Source organism: Sciurus vulgaris, assembly GCF_902686455.1.
Source record: "Sciurus vulgaris genome assembly, chromosome: 8".
Classification (NCBI taxonomy): Eukaryota; Metazoa; Chordata; class Mammalia; order Rodentia; family Sciuridae; genus Sciurus; species Sciurus vulgaris.
This window is the reverse complement of record NC_136468.1, coordinates 36,168,890-36,185,931: the sequence shown is the minus strand read 5'-3', so window position 1 is coordinate 36,185,931 and position 17,042 is coordinate 36,168,890. Positions and strand designations below refer to the sequence as shown.

The 17,042-nt window shown below is 41.9% G+C and overlaps 1 protein-coding gene across 2 annotated transcripts in view; it reads right to left on the bottom strand.

Moving 5' to 3' along the window:
- WNT2 (Wnt family member 2) overlaps nucleotides 1–14,423 on the bottom strand; it is a 41,572-nt gene extending 27,149 nt beyond the window's left edge. Inside the window, exons 1-3 of one of the 2 annotated variants that reach the window (XM_079150529.1) lie at nucleotides 13,515–14,423; nucleotides 11,204–11,430; nucleotides 5,910–6,187 (exon numbers count right to left, since the gene is read on the bottom strand). In XM_079150529.1, coding sequence (XP_079006655.1) covers nucleotides 5,910–6,187; nucleotides 11,204–11,430; nucleotides 13,515–13,597 — 588 coding nt within the window. In that variant the 5' untranslated portion in view covers nucleotides 13,598–14,423. Of the gene's footprint in view, nucleotides 1–5,909; nucleotides 6,188–11,203; nucleotides 11,431–12,964; nucleotides 13,069–13,514 lie in introns of those variants that run through there. The other variant, XM_079150530.1, reaches the window with a different exon arrangement.
- Nucleotides 14,424–17,042: the final 2,619 nt, after the last annotated feature.

Below are 17,042 nucleotides of genomic sequence, written 5' to 3'. Positions count from 1 at the left end.
TTTATATTTGTGAAACTCAAGAACATTACCATTGACTAACCACATATATAATAATTCTAATTGACTAATGAGGCAGGTCTAAGAAACATTTTCCATTAATAATGGAACTTTACATGGAACTGTAACAGTTTTGTTAAGAGTTATTCCCTGTTTGGAGACTTTAATTCTGGTTAGTTTTTGTTCATATGATATATGAAGATCTACAGTACCAAGTATATACTGTTTTGGGTTCTGACAAGACAGAAGTGAGGCAGAACAGATTTTTTTTGGTACTGAAGATTTAACCCAGGGGAACTTTAACAACTGAGCTACATCCCCAGTCCTTTTTATTTTTTATTTTGAGACAGGGTCTCCCTAAATTGTTCAGGGTCTTGCTAAACTGCTGAGGCTGGCCTTGATCTTGGGCTCCTCCTGTCTCAGTCTCCCGACCAGCTGGGATTACAAGTGTGCACCACTGCACCCAGCTGGCAGAACTGACTTTATGAACTAAGGAGACCAATCAGAAAACATATCTGCTAGGTGCAATCTGAGTCTATAAAGATGCTCAAGATTATTGAAGGGAGGGTTAGGAAGAATAGGAGTTAATGCAGCTGGCTCTATAGTCCAGTGTGGTTTCATCATTTTCTTTCCTATTGATATTCCTTACTTAAAAATTTTTTTTAGTTGTTGATGGACCTTTAATTAATTAATTAATTAATTAATTAATTTATTTGTATGTGGTGCTGAGAATCAAATCCAGTGCTTCACACATGTTAGGCAAGTGCTCTATCACTGAGCCCCAACTCCAACCCCTTTATATTCCTTACTTTTTAAGAGTATGATTTCTTTTTAATCATACTCTGGTTCTCTGAAGTCAGACCCATTATTTCTTTATTACTTATTTCAAGTTGTATCAAGGGATCTACTCTTTGAAGTCTTTATTAGAACTCAGATTTCCTTGCCTGTAAGGTTGCACTTACATCTTGTACAATATCCATTTTCTGTTTACTTTGGAGGCATTTCCTGTAGATGGAACTTAGAAGTATCTGCTCTGTCCCAGCACACCAGTGGGCCACACTCAGAGGCCCTATTGTTCACCAGAATTGACTGGGGGGTGCTTCTTGGGCAGAGCATGCAAACAGAAACTCTGGAGCCCCTCCTCCTATGAGTACCTCCTATATAAAATACAGGCGCCAGTTAAACTGGAATTCTAGATCATGTCAATTTATTTGCTAATTCTTGTCACCCTATTAGACTCCTGTTTCCTCATATGCAAAAATGTGGTAATACTGGTATCTAGCTCTTAGATTTGCTTAAAACCTGATGCATATGTGCACTCTAACTAGGGAAACTTATCCAAGGTTGTGCACAATACCAGGGCCAGTTTTCTGATTCCAGAGCCCTGTCCTCCATAACGCCTCAGTTAAGGTAACATCTGTGCTAAGAATTCCTATGAGTAGATGTGACCAATAAGAGTATTAACCAACATGTAAATGTGAATATTTAACAGGTGCATATTGTTAATTTTATTATTAATAAAACATTCAGGAAGCTTACTACGTCATATCATACTTAAGGCTAAAAATGAAATTCAGAGAGAGAGAAATTCCACAATTTTCCTAGTAGATCTACTTTGTATGCCATTAATCAAATATATTACAGAAGGTATGAACTTTATTCTGTATCACTCTCTCAAAGTGGACTCTAGAGAAATTAACAGATGCATAAAAATTGAACTTGAGCATTTAAGTCTTCTACATTGTGCAATGCCTTCCTCTTTTCTTTTCAGAGACATCTAAATGTCACTGGATGGTATTTCAGACTCTCCAGATCTGGCAGAGACTCACATTTCCAGTCTCTTTAACTCTCTCTTGACCTCCACCCCAAAGCCCCCATAATTCCTAACTTTATGAAGTATTTTCAGCTCCTGTGTCATTATTTGTCCTACAGTCCCTCAGCCTGACAAGCATTTCCCTGTCTCAGTCATATGAAATCTTCATCTCCAGCTTAAACCCCCAGTTCTTTTGTGACACCTCCTTTATCTCCTTGGCTCACTGGCCCTTTAACTGATTTTAACACAATGACAGGTAGCATAGTTTGCCTTGTGATTATGCCGCACTTGTCTCCCTGATTAAAAGTTAGTTTCTTGTGGTCAGGGGCTTCTTTGTCTCATTCTTTTCTATATTTGTCTTAATACCAAAAATGGGTGCCTTCCCCAAAGTAATTTCTTAATAAGTTATCTGTTGAGCCAAGTTTAGTCCAATAACACAGAGGAATAGCACTCGAGAACTTGCTGTGCTATTAGTTGACATTTTTGTGAATCCCCCAAATAAGGTGAGCTGCTTCGCGCATGCTTACAATGACTAGCAATTATGCTTTCAGCTTTAAAACAACTTCTTCCTTGTTGTTAAAATGAATAGACATTCATTTTATAAAATGTGTGAAGACACACAAAGGGGAAAAAGTAATCAGTAAAACTACTTTCAAGGGCAGAAGCTACTGTTCCTTCTTTTTACTAAATATTGAAATATGCTTGTTTTTCTTAGATTCTCAAGAGAGGGAGACAATAAGGAAATGTAGACAAGGGCCCACAGGCAAACACAACTGGGTTCGAACCCTCAGTCAACATTTCATGATTATAAGACCCTGGGTTACTGACTTCATCCCTCTGAGGCCATTTCGCATCTGAAAAGTAGAAATAGTAATACTACTTTTTATTCCTATAAGAGTTTTGGGCAGATCCTATCATACAACAGTTGATGGTACTTTATATATTAGAAAATAGTATCTGCCTGTTTTTACAAGTATGTTAGATTGTACAGAAAATCAGTCTAGGGACAGATGGAGCAATCAAATTGATTCCCAAGTAGCAGTTCACAATGATTTGTGCCAGACTTTCTTGCCTGAATTACAAACCACCGTCACTTCAATAAATGGGAAAGGAATTAGCTTTTACTGAGCACCTACTACATGCCGGTTTCTGGGTATTTGCCTTACACCTTGTCTTCTCATAGACCCATACTTTACCTTTTTTATAGTACATGTAAAAACAACTGAATTCAGTGAACAAAGTCACTAGTATTGCAAGATTTTATACTAAAGTGGGTCTCATCTCAAATGTTATGCTCTTTCTGTTTTCACTATAGTAAGAAATACTTTTTGAAGAAAATATTTCCATAATAAAATATTCTTTTATTATGGAAATTTCTAGAGTGATTAAATAGACAGTATTTAATTGGGTTCATGGATTATTTTTGTACAGATTCTCTTAGGGAAGTTTAAAGAAGTTGTGATTATTTCATCTTAAAGAGTTGACTAATTTAAAAGCCCTTCATAAACTCATGAAAGGGAACAAGTGGTGGATATTGGCCAGGTACCATTTGCTTGTAATTTAGTTAAGCCTTCCTTAAAATACAATTTGGAAGTTTTTGTAGCATGGTTTCTTTAGAACAGCTGCGGGAAGCTGTGGAATTTCCTTTTTGAAAGAGTGTATATTTTCAAACCAGGTAGACTTATCTTTTTGGTTCTATTTGGAAGTGGATTACTAGACTCAATCAAAGATGAGTCTCAAGAGAACATGAAGGAAAAAAAGTTCTGAATTCCGCTGAAATCGTGATTAAATTAAACCATGTTAGAGCATAGAGGATCTAAATGATATTACAGCACAGAAAACACATGAGGGTGCTCTAGCCAACCGCTATCATAAATAATGAAAGTTTTCAAGTATTGGGGGAATTAAGAGGGCTGGTGTGAATGGCAGTGTTGAATTCCGACTTTTAGCATTAGCTAAATAGAACAATCCTTGGAATAGACAGCTCTTCTTTAAATGTGTTGGTCTCGCCACCATTACCACTCCCAGTTTAAAACGTAGAAGATGTTCATACTGGGCAATTTGGAAAATACTAAAAACTACAGAGAAGATGAAGAAGAAAATGGATTAATGCTACTGTCAGTCCTGGGAGCCTGGTATTTTCTAGAGCCAGGCCCGTTGGAGGCATAGCTCAGGAGGGCTGCCTTCAAACATAAGCCCAGCCTGTTCTCATTTTGATTCCACAGACCTTTTGCTGGTACGAAGGGGGAGCAGGGACTGGGGGTCTGATGACCGCAAGAAGAGAATTAGAGACGCATGTTTATCTCAATACATTTACTCTCATTAAAGTTCATATTCACTGACATCATGCATCTCCTTGAAAAAGTCTGCCCACCCACCATTAATTAAAGCCACATTTTAAAAAGTCAGCGTGTGCACTTTTATTCCAATCAAAAGTAGCCTCCTAAGTTTTGCAGAGTAGGCAGGAGAATATCTGAGGTCTGACAGCTGTTCACCTCTACACAGTGAACAATCATGTGATTTACATTAAAAGTTGTGTTTATTCAGGGTCTAGAATATCATAGCTAAGATCTATTGTATTGAAGAGTTGAAACATTCATTATCTAATGACCTATTATGCAAAATTAACATTTATTTGATAAGTCATGATTCTTTTGGATACCAAATGCCTTTATCTTTCAAACAGAAATCTAACTATATGCCATTTGAATAATTAAGCAGCACACTCCCATCAAAGACACCACACTTTATAACTTGTATGTACACTATCAGTGTCAAAACAAAGGTCAATACAAATTATTTTTTATCTAAACCATTACACAAACAGCAATTACCAATAGTTGTAGGATTGCTCAACCATAGTCTATATTCTTGGCAGTAATCACTATAAGTTCATAAATTCATGAAAATAAGGAATGTTGATTTTCAAAGTTCAAGAAAGGTACTATTTGTAAACAGTTCAGGCCACACTCATTTTACTCCATCTGCTAAGCAATAGTTCTTTCGTTCCAACTTCTTTTAAATGAGATTTGTTCTCTCCAGGAGCCTAGTAAAAAGGTTTCCATCCAAACAGATCTGCATTCTTTTCTATTCTTTTTCCTATTAAAGCTCCCCCTGGGGGCCTTTCAATTTTATGCTGATTTTTCTTATATATTATATCATGCACATTTTTATGTTGTGTTGATAAAAGACAAATTATGGTTATCTCTTCCCATTGGCAATCAGATTATTTTATATTGGTTTTGACCAAATATTTGTTTGCTCAGCCAGTTTATACCTTCTACACAAAAACCTGAAATGCAGTATTCAGATTCTCTTCTGATTCTAGTCCTGCCACCACATAGAAAAACAGATCGTCAACGGATTGGAACATTGGCACTGAAGTGGTTTAATCCTTGGTCAAAACATCCCTGGACTAGGAGTCGCAAACCTGCGTTCTAGTCCTGACTTTGTATTGACTCATCTGGAGGGCTTCAGTTTCCTCATGTAACAAATGGGTGTTAGAGAGTGACTACTGACCAGACACAGTCCAGGAGGTGTGTCAGAATGAAAGGATAAGGAACAATGTCTTCCCCTGGTTCTCTTACTCTTCTAGTACCAGAAACCACAAAGTGGGACTTTTATGAGTTGGAGTTGGGTCTGGCTCTAAAAGAGTATCCCTGAGTCCAGAAGAAGCCACCATATCATGCCTGAGGAATTACTTTCATGATAAGTCTGGGAGAAGATGGTCTGGGTCTTGATATCCCGTAGAAACAACCATTGGATGTGCCATTACTATGTGGAATGAAGCAGTATCCTGACCCACAGAATCTATCTCCTGCCGGATGATAGTATCCAGAGGGACCATAAAACCCTGGACTCAACATAATCCAAAGCAATGGGTGGACTCCTTCAGCTCAGCTGTGGGAAGGAAGGTGGGGTGTGGGTGGGAATCTTCCAGCCCAGTTGGTGGTATTCCTGAGAACAAACAGGTCTGGACTGGGGGAGAGTGGGAAGTTGTGACTACACAGCGTTTTATCACTCTAGGAAAGCTTAAGATAAGCTCTAAGTGACTCATGCGACCGAAGCCGGTCTCAGGAGCATGGCTGCGTTTCCATACCTTCCTGCCGGCTCTGTTGTTGTGAAGATTCATCAGGGCCCGGGCATCCTTTCCTTTCCTTTCCTTGGCATCCACAAACGCTCGGGCAAATTTGATCCCATAGTCAATGTTATCACTGCAACCACCCCAGTCGAAGGTGCCCTTGCTGTCCTTGGCGGTTCCCTTCTTCTTGGGATCGCAGGAACAGGATTTTAATTCTCCTTGGCTACAGGCCCTGGTGATGGCAAATACAACTCCAGCTGAGGAGATGGCGTAAACAAAGGCAGATTCCCGACTACCTGAAACAAAAATGCTTTTCTTAAAAGTGGTCTGGGAGCACTAGTCCTGAATCACTTTCATATGGTGGGTGAATTTTTAATCCTCTGAGGGCCTCCTACATCCTTTGCCACTGGACAGAAAGGTACCAGTATATTGGAAGGACTTTTTTAAATAGCCAAGGCTCTATTTTAATATGAATCATATCCATGGTCAATGTAGACATCTGTCAGGAAACTCTTCTTGAATACAAATTATAAAAGAAAAAGAAGGCCTTGACCAGCTCCTGATTTTAATGAATTTTGTTCACGTACATGCCCAACATTCACCTAGAACTCTAGATATTCTAGAAGAGTGGAGGGGGGCATCTCTTGCCTTAGTTTCTTCATCCTTAAAACAGTCTGAATTCTACAATTCTATCATTCATTCCATCATTCAGCTGAGTATTCATGATATTGCAGCTTCCCTGGGAATAAAACCTTCTGAGATGGGTGCGGTGGTCTGTGCTTGTCCCAGTTACTCAGGAGACTGAGATGGGAGGATCACATAAGCCCAGGAGTTCAAGGTCAGCCTGGGCGAGAATCAAAACAAAACAAACCCCTTCCAAACCTCCAGGCATTACCAAGGACACCCATATGCATTTAAATTACAGACACTAAAATACTGAATTCAAAGAATTGTGTGTGTGTGGGGGGGGGAGGGGGCTGAGGTAGGAAGAGAATTGGGGCAGTAACCAGCCCCTGGCGTTAACACTGGAGAGCTTTGGCTTGACATCAACTTTCACAAGTAATTGAGAGATTGTTGAAGGCAATATGCAATATCCTTGAGTTACATACTATGTCTAACTATTAAGGTGAATTTACTTTCTTCTGGAACACCTGCACTAATCACTGGTATTGGGTAAAGGACAGTGAAAAGCTTTTCTTTGGTTTTTCTGGAAGGAAACAAATTTACCGCCTATAATTAGACTTGGGCAAGAACCCTTTGGGGTGCTTTCTTAGAATTGTTCTTTATTAGAGCATAGGCTACTTTCACTTACAGGCTGAAAGGGACATATTTCAGTGCAATAACTACATTAAATTATTTTAATAATCTGTAGTAACTCATAACACGGTGTTGTGGTATAGTGACAGATATAAGGCTCTTTAGGGTCCGTGTGCACCTCGTTTTTCAAGTGGAGCTGTATTTCATTGTTATTAGCATGCCTTTTTATTAATGGTTGCTGCAGCAAATATATTAACAATCAAAATAGAAGCTGGACGAACTAATGCCAATGCTAGGCAGAAAGCAGAGAACCATTTGGCGATTCAATATGTCAAGACGAGTGTGACTTTTTGAACCACACAGCTGGGAGAACAAACCACCTTTTCGCATTGAAGCCCTGCTTGTTTCCGTTTGTCATTCAGTGCTAAAATTTATTATACATCCTTTGCAATATTCGCTCTGCTAGTCTCGTTATTAAAAATAAGGAAAACATACCTACAGCATATTAAATGGCACTTACCTCAGCCTTCAGAAAATATCTCCCCCAAACCTCTAACCATCAAAAAAGGAATCAGTCGTGCCCTATAGCTAAGTGAAATCAATTAGCTGAATATTTGCCATAGGTAGCAGGTTGTGCTCCCCAGAGAGGAATGTGTGGTCATGGGAGCTGTTTTAAAGAGTCTCAGCTCATATTATAGGGATTGCAGATATTCTAAGTGGAACTGAGATGTTGTGTTTAAAAGGTGACTAATAGATGCAAATGTGGCTTAATTCAGAATAGTGGCTTTTGGATACATAAAATTTGTATTATACCCATTTTAAAGTTTAGGAAAATATCTTGTTTATAGTTATCCCCAGTTCTGAAGTTTGGTTTTGGATTTAGAGTCTAGTGTCCATGTTTAGAGACAGTCATAGAGGGGATTTCCTAAATACTTAATGTATTTAGCACTATTCTTATTTTTTAAGGAGAAAGAAGACATAGGAAGTAGTCTTTTAGGGGAAAGGAATGAAAGCTGTGGATGATCATATGTCAGCGACCAGACAGTATTTTGAAAGCAGTTAGAGATATACTTTCTAGGAGCAGAATTCACTCTCATGTAACCTGCAAACAATCACATTAACTTGTTGGTTAAAAGAAAAAAAAAAATCACAATCTGATACATTTCAGAAATCATTTCCAAAGGAAAAATATCACCTTTCTGAATATTTATGATTTATTATTCAAATATATTACTAAATGGTTACATGTTTGTTTATGTATTTAAATAAAAATTTAGTAAGTTGACTGACTTTTTATTTTACCTCCAGATGTAGATATGGCCTTAAGATGGTTTCAGTTAAGTGTTTTAGATGAATCACTAAAATGCTATGTGTGAAATAGTAGCACATTTCAAGAGTTGGCTTTGTAACAAAACAAATTTTGATCTTGGGCCTCTTCTTAGGAAAAAAAAAAATTATCTTTAAGGCCATCACAAAATGCAACAAAATCCAAATCTAAATGGTGATATTTGTACTTCTTCACGAGTCACTATTGAAGTTTCTCTCATTTGGGGGTTGAGATAAATCATTTGATGTCTGTGAAGTACATAGGCACAGTTTTCATTTGGGTTGGGAGATTAGTCCCTGGTAAGGCAAACCCTTCTAGAAGCTAGAGTTTCTTGAAGATCATGTGTTATTCTACTCTGTTTTAAAATTTTTGCTTTGGTGTTTTGGGTTTTTTTTTTACATTTATAAGGATGAGAACTAATTATCTTTTGTTCTTGATGATTATTCTAGAATTCTGGAGGCATATTCTAAGAAAATGTTTGGGTTTTCTCTGCCCATGACTAGTAGCTGTTAAAAGAATAAATTACAAATATTCCTAAAAATTGTTTCGTCTTACTCTAGCTCTCTATAGCAGAAGAGACAAAAGTTCTCCATTTTCCATGGTCACGGACTATTTTAGTAACTCTAATGTTCTCCCTATAATGGCACTGCATTTTGCCTTTCCTATCCATCTGGGAGCACATTTAGGGTTTCCAGAGACGAGTTCTTCACAGCTCTAAGATGTAAATTTCCCTCCAAGCAATTAATGGTAAAAATCTTTGGATAGCCTCATTGGAATTTCATGATTATTTCCAGGATCAGCTGCTTTAAGCCAAATTCAGTCCTCCCATAACCAACACAAAACCTCACTGACAGTCACAGAAGTTTGCATACATTCTGGGAAGGAATCTGGCCTTCCATGAAGAATGGGAAGAAACTCTTTGTGGCTGAGGGTTCGAAGTTCTGAGTACTTTGGCAAAGCATCTGGCCTCCTCTGAAGGAAAGCTGAAGGAGGTACAAGTTGAAGTCTCTTGTGCACCCGAGGCCTTAGAGTAGGTCAGAGTAGATCTATTTCTTCCAATTCTCACCTTGACCCTCTTAGCAACTCTACAAAGTTTTTTTATGAATGAATCACCAGCTTTGGCAGAAATACTATCTTTGGGATCACAAATCAAAATTGCTTCCTCTGATTTGTGATATAAAGAGTTTCTTTTTTCTCATATGGAGACATCCTAAGTGAGAAGTGATCATTTTTATAATTAAGAAGTACATTCAATTTGAAATCATTGGAAAGTGGTTGTGGAGCACTTTGAAAATAAAAAACCTCCTGCATCTTAAACAGAGCCTGAAAATAATATATCCCAAGATGACTTGTCCTAGATATTTGCAACTTCTCTTTGACAAGGTCCAGCTCTTCAATTGATTCACTGGTGAGCTAATCTAGGTGAAGTATTAAAATTCCATGAAGCTGAAATTTACTATTATCCTTTCAAAAATTTGCGATGTCATATCGAAACTCCAAAAGGAATGCAGAAGAATATAGTTCTTAAACTAGAGAATAAAATTGCAGAATATCGCAGTAAATTAACTTTAGGGATACTCTAAGAGTGAGAGTACTACGCCCTTGGGGGATTTTAGAGACATTCAGTTATGCATTTGGCCTCATAAAACCCTGGGGCTGTGATGATTGCATGATAGAAACACCCTGTGTTAAGCATTACCAAGTGCACAGCCCAGATGAGCTTCTTAGGAATGGGGGCGGGGGTGGGCAAAAACAAGTGTACAGTTCCCTTTTGCTGGGGTTTGCATGTAAACTTTCATGTTTTCTGTCTGATTTCCCGATAGTAAATGAGCTGTGCTACTTCCTGGAGAATACTAATAATGCCAGGTTAATAGATGGTATATTTAAAAGTAAAATCTGATTTTCATTTAGTGTTCTCTGATTGTATATTAGCTAGTGAGCTACTTTCAATATTCAGAAGTTTGAAGAAGTTTATTATGTAATTAGATAATGTTTAAGTCTCCTACTAAGGAAAAAGAAATTTATGTATTCATCATCCTCCATAAATAATCTTACTGACTAAAATGTAGCTGGAAAATAACAGGTGCTCACTCCAAGTTCATCCAGTCACTCACTGTAATGAATGAATGGGGCCTCCTAGTGAGGTGCCAGGAATACTGGCTAGTCGCTGCCCTTATGGAATTGACAATCTATTGAAAATAATGTCTACTTTGCATACAGAGCAACCCACTTCTGAGTAGCCAAATTGAAAGGTCAAAAGAGGTGAGGTGTGATTTGTCTTTGTTTCTGAGAAACATTTTCCATGTGTTTTTTTGGTTATGATGACAATCTATGGCTTATAAAAGATTTGAGCATTCTACCCTGACCTGCTCAAAATTTTCTGGAAAGTTCAAGTCCTGAAAGGTAAAGAACAGAAGTGGAAAGAGTCCTGTGGCTGCTGCCTCCCATCTAGAGACAAAATCTGAACCTGGAGGGACAGGCAGGGTTGAGGTGATAAAGATGAGGCACTCCATCCTACATTAGGACTGGCATCCTCTAAGGCTTTAGACAAGTTCCTTGATTTCTCCAGGCCTCATCTGTAAAGTTAAGCAGCACCATCCCACAGCACAAACTGAGTGAACAGGACGCAGGAAAAGACAGCAGGACCTTTGAAAGACCAAGTGAGGGCAGAGGTGTGTAAGGAGGAGTTCACAGGGCTGGGCGTGGCGGGGGTCAGGGACGGACTTACTTCGAAGCAGGACCCTGCCGAAGAGGCTGTGATCCCTGTCCAGGGTGTTGCAGTTCCAGCGATGCTGGCGGAACTGGTGCTGGCACTCTGCTGTCCACTCGGCCACACCCAGGCCAATGGCACGCATCACATCTGGGTGTCGGTGGCACAGCTGCCGCTGGCGGCTCACCAGGCCTGGCACATTGTCACACATCACCCTGGAGGAGCCACCTGTAGCTCTCATGTACCTGTGGGGGACCAACAGACAGGTGAGAGCAACGTGAACAGTCAGGTGAGGCTCCGTGTTCCCTAGTAGGTCAGATTTTAAATAGGGATTCCTTATCCTTTTGGTAATATTAGAAAGCAAGGACTATTTAATTTTTATCAGTAGGAAAGCAGGCAAGAGAAGCATGGTGAGTGATGTGGAAGCCGCCCCCAAATAGAGCGGTGACTGTCTCTTGGACAGGAAGCAGGGGGCCATCAGAAGATGCTCGGGGCAAGGTCATAGAGGCAAGGTCTGCAGTTGGGAAGCTGAAGTGGGGGTGAGGGAGAGGCGGTGGTCTTGGGAAGAACACATCAGAACTCCTTCCAAGAAGGCTCTCCTCTCGGTGACACAGTGTGTCTGGACTTGGCCCTGGGAGAAGCCATCTTTAAAACCTCCTTGCTTCCATTCATTTGACCTAATGTCTTAGAAACCATCCATATCTGTCTAATCAACACCTGCTGGGGTCTATGTCGCACTGTGTTCACACACATGCTACTCTTTCCTTACTAAAAAAACCCCTTTAAATATTTCCAATTTCTAGCTCTCTTTGGCTTGCATAGAAAACCTTTGGAAAAAAGTTCTTTCTATTGTTATTAAGGATACTAAATGTTTGGAAGAAGCAAACAGTGTTATAGCTCCATAAAGTACTTTTTGAAAAGAAACTTTAACAAAAAATTACATCATCATCCCTACCCAGATGTTCTCTATTAGTTGTGAAATGTTTAGAAAGGTACCTTTTATATAAACCCAAGCTGCCATAGGTGTCTTTTGAAGCGATCAAACAAGGAGAATGTCTTTTTCTTGTATTTTCATTATTTTATATGATCATAAAATCGTTACAGCTGTGACTTCCAAAAAATATATTTAAGTGACAGCTGAGAGACAATGTGACAAAATGCCTGAGCAATAAATAATGTTTATACACCCATGGAAACAGAAATGGTCATTTTATTGAAAAATGGTCAGTCTGATAAATCAATCTTTGATCCTATGTCAGCAATGTCAAGGCTGAACGTCTCAGTGCTCAGAATGAGCTTAGAAAGGAATTGAACCCCTCTTCCCATCAGCACTTCTCCTTGCCCCTTTGAAGAACTCCAGGGTCTTCCTAAAAAGTTCCCTTCTTTAGTCTTTCATTTGGCTGACATTCCTTACTATTGCCGAAGTCTAGAAAATAGCCCATGATAACCAATCTTTCTGAATTGCTATTTTACGTTTGTTCTGAAACTTTTCAGGTGCAGGGAAGTTAGAGAGCTTTCAATTCCATCTTTTTCCAAGATCAGCAAGTGCAAAGGCAGGGAAATCTGGATAAAGCGAAGAATCTATCTTTAGTACTTTTAAGGATGCTAAGAGTTGTTACAGGTCAACATTCCATCATTATGCAAAATAAACAAATCACAGATTCAGCATATCAACTGTTCAACAAAGGACAGCAGCAACGTTACTCCCCCGGGTGACAGTTTTGCACAGCATAACATCTTAGACACCGTAGTAGATTGCATCAAGGTGATAGTTCCTACCTGGAGGCAGCAACATGTTCTCCTGCCTCGCTGGGGTGAAGCATCAGGAATGTGGAAGGACGGGAAATAACACAAAATCACACGCTTTGGGCTCTACAACCCCTGACTACCTGAATTGATTTATCTTGAGGCAGTCTTTTGAGGACGCAGTATGGTGGGGAGGTTGTAGTTTTCAAGATGAAGTACACACACACACACACGCACACACACACACACACACACACACACACACAAACTCACGCCTGTGCTAGAGCCAGAGACCCGGCTAAGATAAGAACTTGGCCGATTTTTGTCACTCAGCTATATCCAAATAACTAAACATCAGGGATCTCATTTGAGGGACATGAGATATGTTGGAGTTGTCAAAGCTAAAATGGGTTTCTAGAAAACCGAAGGAGTCAGCAATAAGAGGGCAGCAATGGGGGTTCAGGCTGAATCTACATTGCAACGGCTGCAAGGAAGCATGGACCAGAGGGTCTATGTGACCAGTGCGGTCCCCACTCCCATCTCCAAAAATCCAGTCCGCGTCCCTATGAATGCATAGACTTACCACCATGAAGAGCTGACCTCAGGGGTGAGCCAGGTCAAGAGCAGAGGGAGCCAGAGCCAAATCCCACCGAGACGGGCGTTCATATTAATCCCCTTGAGTCCGCATCAGGTCAGACTCCGTGTGCGGGCGCCATGCGTGCCCCAGCAGAAGCGCTCAGCGCCGGGAGCGCCTCGTCACGGCTGCCGGCGCCTCGCCGCGCCCCCGCCCCCTGCTCGCTCGCGTCTGCTGCGAGTGGCGAGACTCCCTGATAAAGTTTCAAAAGACGAGCCCAGGGAGCGATAAAGGGCAGCCCGGGCCGCCTCGCCCACAGCCCAATTCCCCAGGCACAGCGAGCACAGGCAGTGCGAGAGCTCTGCGCGCCCCTGTCCGTTCTCCCCGCGGAGCGCAGCCCAGAGAGGGGGAGCTGCGCCAGGCGGGGCTGGGGGCACCAGGCTTTGTACAGGGGTGGATGAAATGATGGCAAGAGATGTCTGGGAGTGAGGCGAGGCAGGGGAGGAGAAACACCTCTGCGTGGCTGATAGCACCGCGGAGGCAGGCACCTTTAGGGAAGCTCCCTACCGAAGAGCATCAGTGGGCTCCAGTCGCAGAAATGTGCTTTCCAGATAGGCGAGGCTACCCTCAGGCAAACAAGTCCCCGCTGAGGGGGAGGTAAAGGAGATTGCTGTGCACAGGATTTAAGAACCCAGAGATGATTTTCAACTGATTGCTTCTCTTTTCTCCTTGACACTGGGAGGAAGAGAGCACTTGCAAATTCGGAGCTGCCTTGTCTATAAGGGGCAAGACTGGGGAGGGAGGGACTGAGCCTCTGGGAAATGAAGACCTATAGTCTGGATTTCTCGGTGCTGGGAGCTCGCAGGGAGAGGAACCGGGAGGGTTCCTGACCTTCGGAACCTCACCCAGCAGTTTTGGCCAAAGTGCTGGGGAAGGTGCGGTTTTTACGCACATCCAGCTCCTCCCAGGCGCTGCAAGCGCAAAAGATCACGTAGGAAGGACCCAAGGCTGCCAAGCATTCACCGGGGGTCTACGCCTCAGGTTGGGTTGCACCTCCCACTGCCCAGGTGCTCAGCCCAGGTGCCTTGCGGAGGTAAAAGCACCCTCGATCCTGGTCCCTGAGTCCTGTAGAGGCCAGAGGGGGCTTGGCCCATGGGTGGAGCATCTTAAGCAGCATCTGGCTTGTAGCCCCGTCGTTTATCACCGGAAAGGAAGGAAGACCAGGAACTCGCAGCGGCCCTGAACTGTTCCATTGCTCTTTTCCTGGGGCGGGGGACCCACCACCCGCCTGGGGAGCGTGCCCTAGGGAATATGGAGTGTGTATGCTTGCCCATGAGGGCGGTGGTGCCTCATTGTTCGCGGTTGGGGCGGGGGCGTCCGGATAGGAAGGACAGGGGTGGGCGGGCTCCCCCCCACCCCGCCCACCTCTTGGGCCAGGACAGCCAGAACGTCAGCTCTAGCTCAGAGCTAGCGGGCCGACAGGCTGGAGAAGGCGAAGCCCAGAGATGCCAAAAACCTGAAAGATGCTGTCATCGCCACCCCCTTCCCCCACTCCGGTCCCTGGCAGGTCCGGCTCCTCCCAGGCTGACCCAGATACATCCCAGTTTGGGTCCGGAAAGGGAGGGGAGGGAAACAAGCACCGCGCCACCCACGACTGGGGAAGAGCAGGGCTCTGCGCCAGGGCCGCTCCATATCGCTGGGCTGCGACCCAGGGGAAGTTCTGCTCGGTTTGTGCTGGTCGCAAGGGCGGGGAGGTGGGCACGTTTCTGTTCAGTACGTGTGCACGCCGGTGGGGGAGGGGCATGGGGCATGATAGCGCCAACCTGCAATACCTTATGTACTTCGATGGTGACGCTCATGAGCCTCCTTCCTCGGTGAAGCAGAGGAATAAGCTAAAATTTACCTTCACTTGCTTTCGTCCCACAGTTTCTTGAAGTGAATCCAAGCACTGGGACGAAGAGATGAGATGGTTGATCCCTGGGGAACCATAAGTTGCCAAAGTTTTACTTCTAGCAGCGAATAAAGCAGGGGTGTGAATGTGTATGTTGGGAAAGGTAGGCAGCTATATGCTTCTCTCATGGAGAATGAGAATTTAAACGATTAGAAACTCCAACTCGAAGTTCCACCCATCTCAGCACATCGTGTCCTCACAGCTCAGAGGTGTTAGAAATACATGGAGTGTTACCATCAGCTTAGAAGCCCTTCCTCTCCGCCCAGGGAATTATTGAGGGAGACCTGCCCTTCAGTTGATGGTGAGGCCAATGTAATGACCTAAACCTGAAACAGATCTCCTGGAAAAAGAATGGACCTTTCTTAAAGCTAGTTAAATCTGCTCCAAAGAACTTCATCTCGGGGCAGGTTGTCCTCAGAACTACCACAGGTCTTGCAGAGAAGAAATCAGTTTGGATGAAAGGCAAAAGGCTGAAAAAGTTCAGGAAAATCTAAATCCTGATGTGAAAAAGGTCCACCCAAACACCCCTTCCTGACCTGTCTAGAGGCAGTCTGGACCAGATGACTTGTCTCTTCCAGATCTGTGATTCCATTTCCCTCCCTACTCCACCCCTATTCATTTATGAGCCATTACTTAGCCCCATGCAACTTCTGTTCCTACCCAGAAGTCTTTATTCCCTTCTCATCTGCACCTATTTTCTTTATGTATCCTTTGAAGATGGAGTATTTACTAGGAAAGGTAGTTGAGAAATGCTCAGAAAAAATAGGAAGAAAGAATGCTATACCAAACCTCACCTCTTTTTCAATGAAAACTACCAACCTAAAGAAGAGTTAATAAATAATAAAGCAAATTGCATATGACTTCAGCCTAGCTATAGCAGATGATGAGGTAAGAAGGGTTCAGAGTTTCTTTATGAATTTAATATATGATTTATTCTTCAATGAGAAATGTCAGACTTGACGATAAGATTCACTTACAGTATACAGAACCCAATTCGTTTTTTGGAGATTCATGTTAGTTTGCTTGTAACTTCAGTATAGTATTGTAGCCAAATGAGTCAGTCTATTTTCTTAGTTAGATCCATTGTTTGTCCAATCTCCCAGGGCAGAGAAAGAGAACTAATTTACTACCAAACCATCTCCACCCTTTAAAAATGGAGTTACTTCTTCAACCAAATAGTCATTTGTCTTTCATTCTGAACTAGTTTCTTCCTAAGGCAGTAGGAAGAAAGTACTGATTCAGTATAGCTACTCATTAACCAAAGGAAAAGTTCTAATATCAGCCATTTTAATCTAAGTGTGCATTTAAATTAATGTGCACTGAAGACTTTGGTTTCCAGCCCTGAGAAAGTAACAGGTATCTAATTTGCTCTACAGAAAAGAACTGTAAAACAGGGCAAAACTATACAAGGCAATCTTTTCAGGCATTGGACAGTAGGCAGCACATGGCAATGATCCTCAAGAGAAAGGGAACACATGAGGTGAGTTCCATAGCCAACCCATCATATGTCCTGGTTTTACTGAAGAGCACATTTGGTTTTGATGTGCAAACATGTAGAACCCAAACTGAGCAGTAGTCTCAGTTGA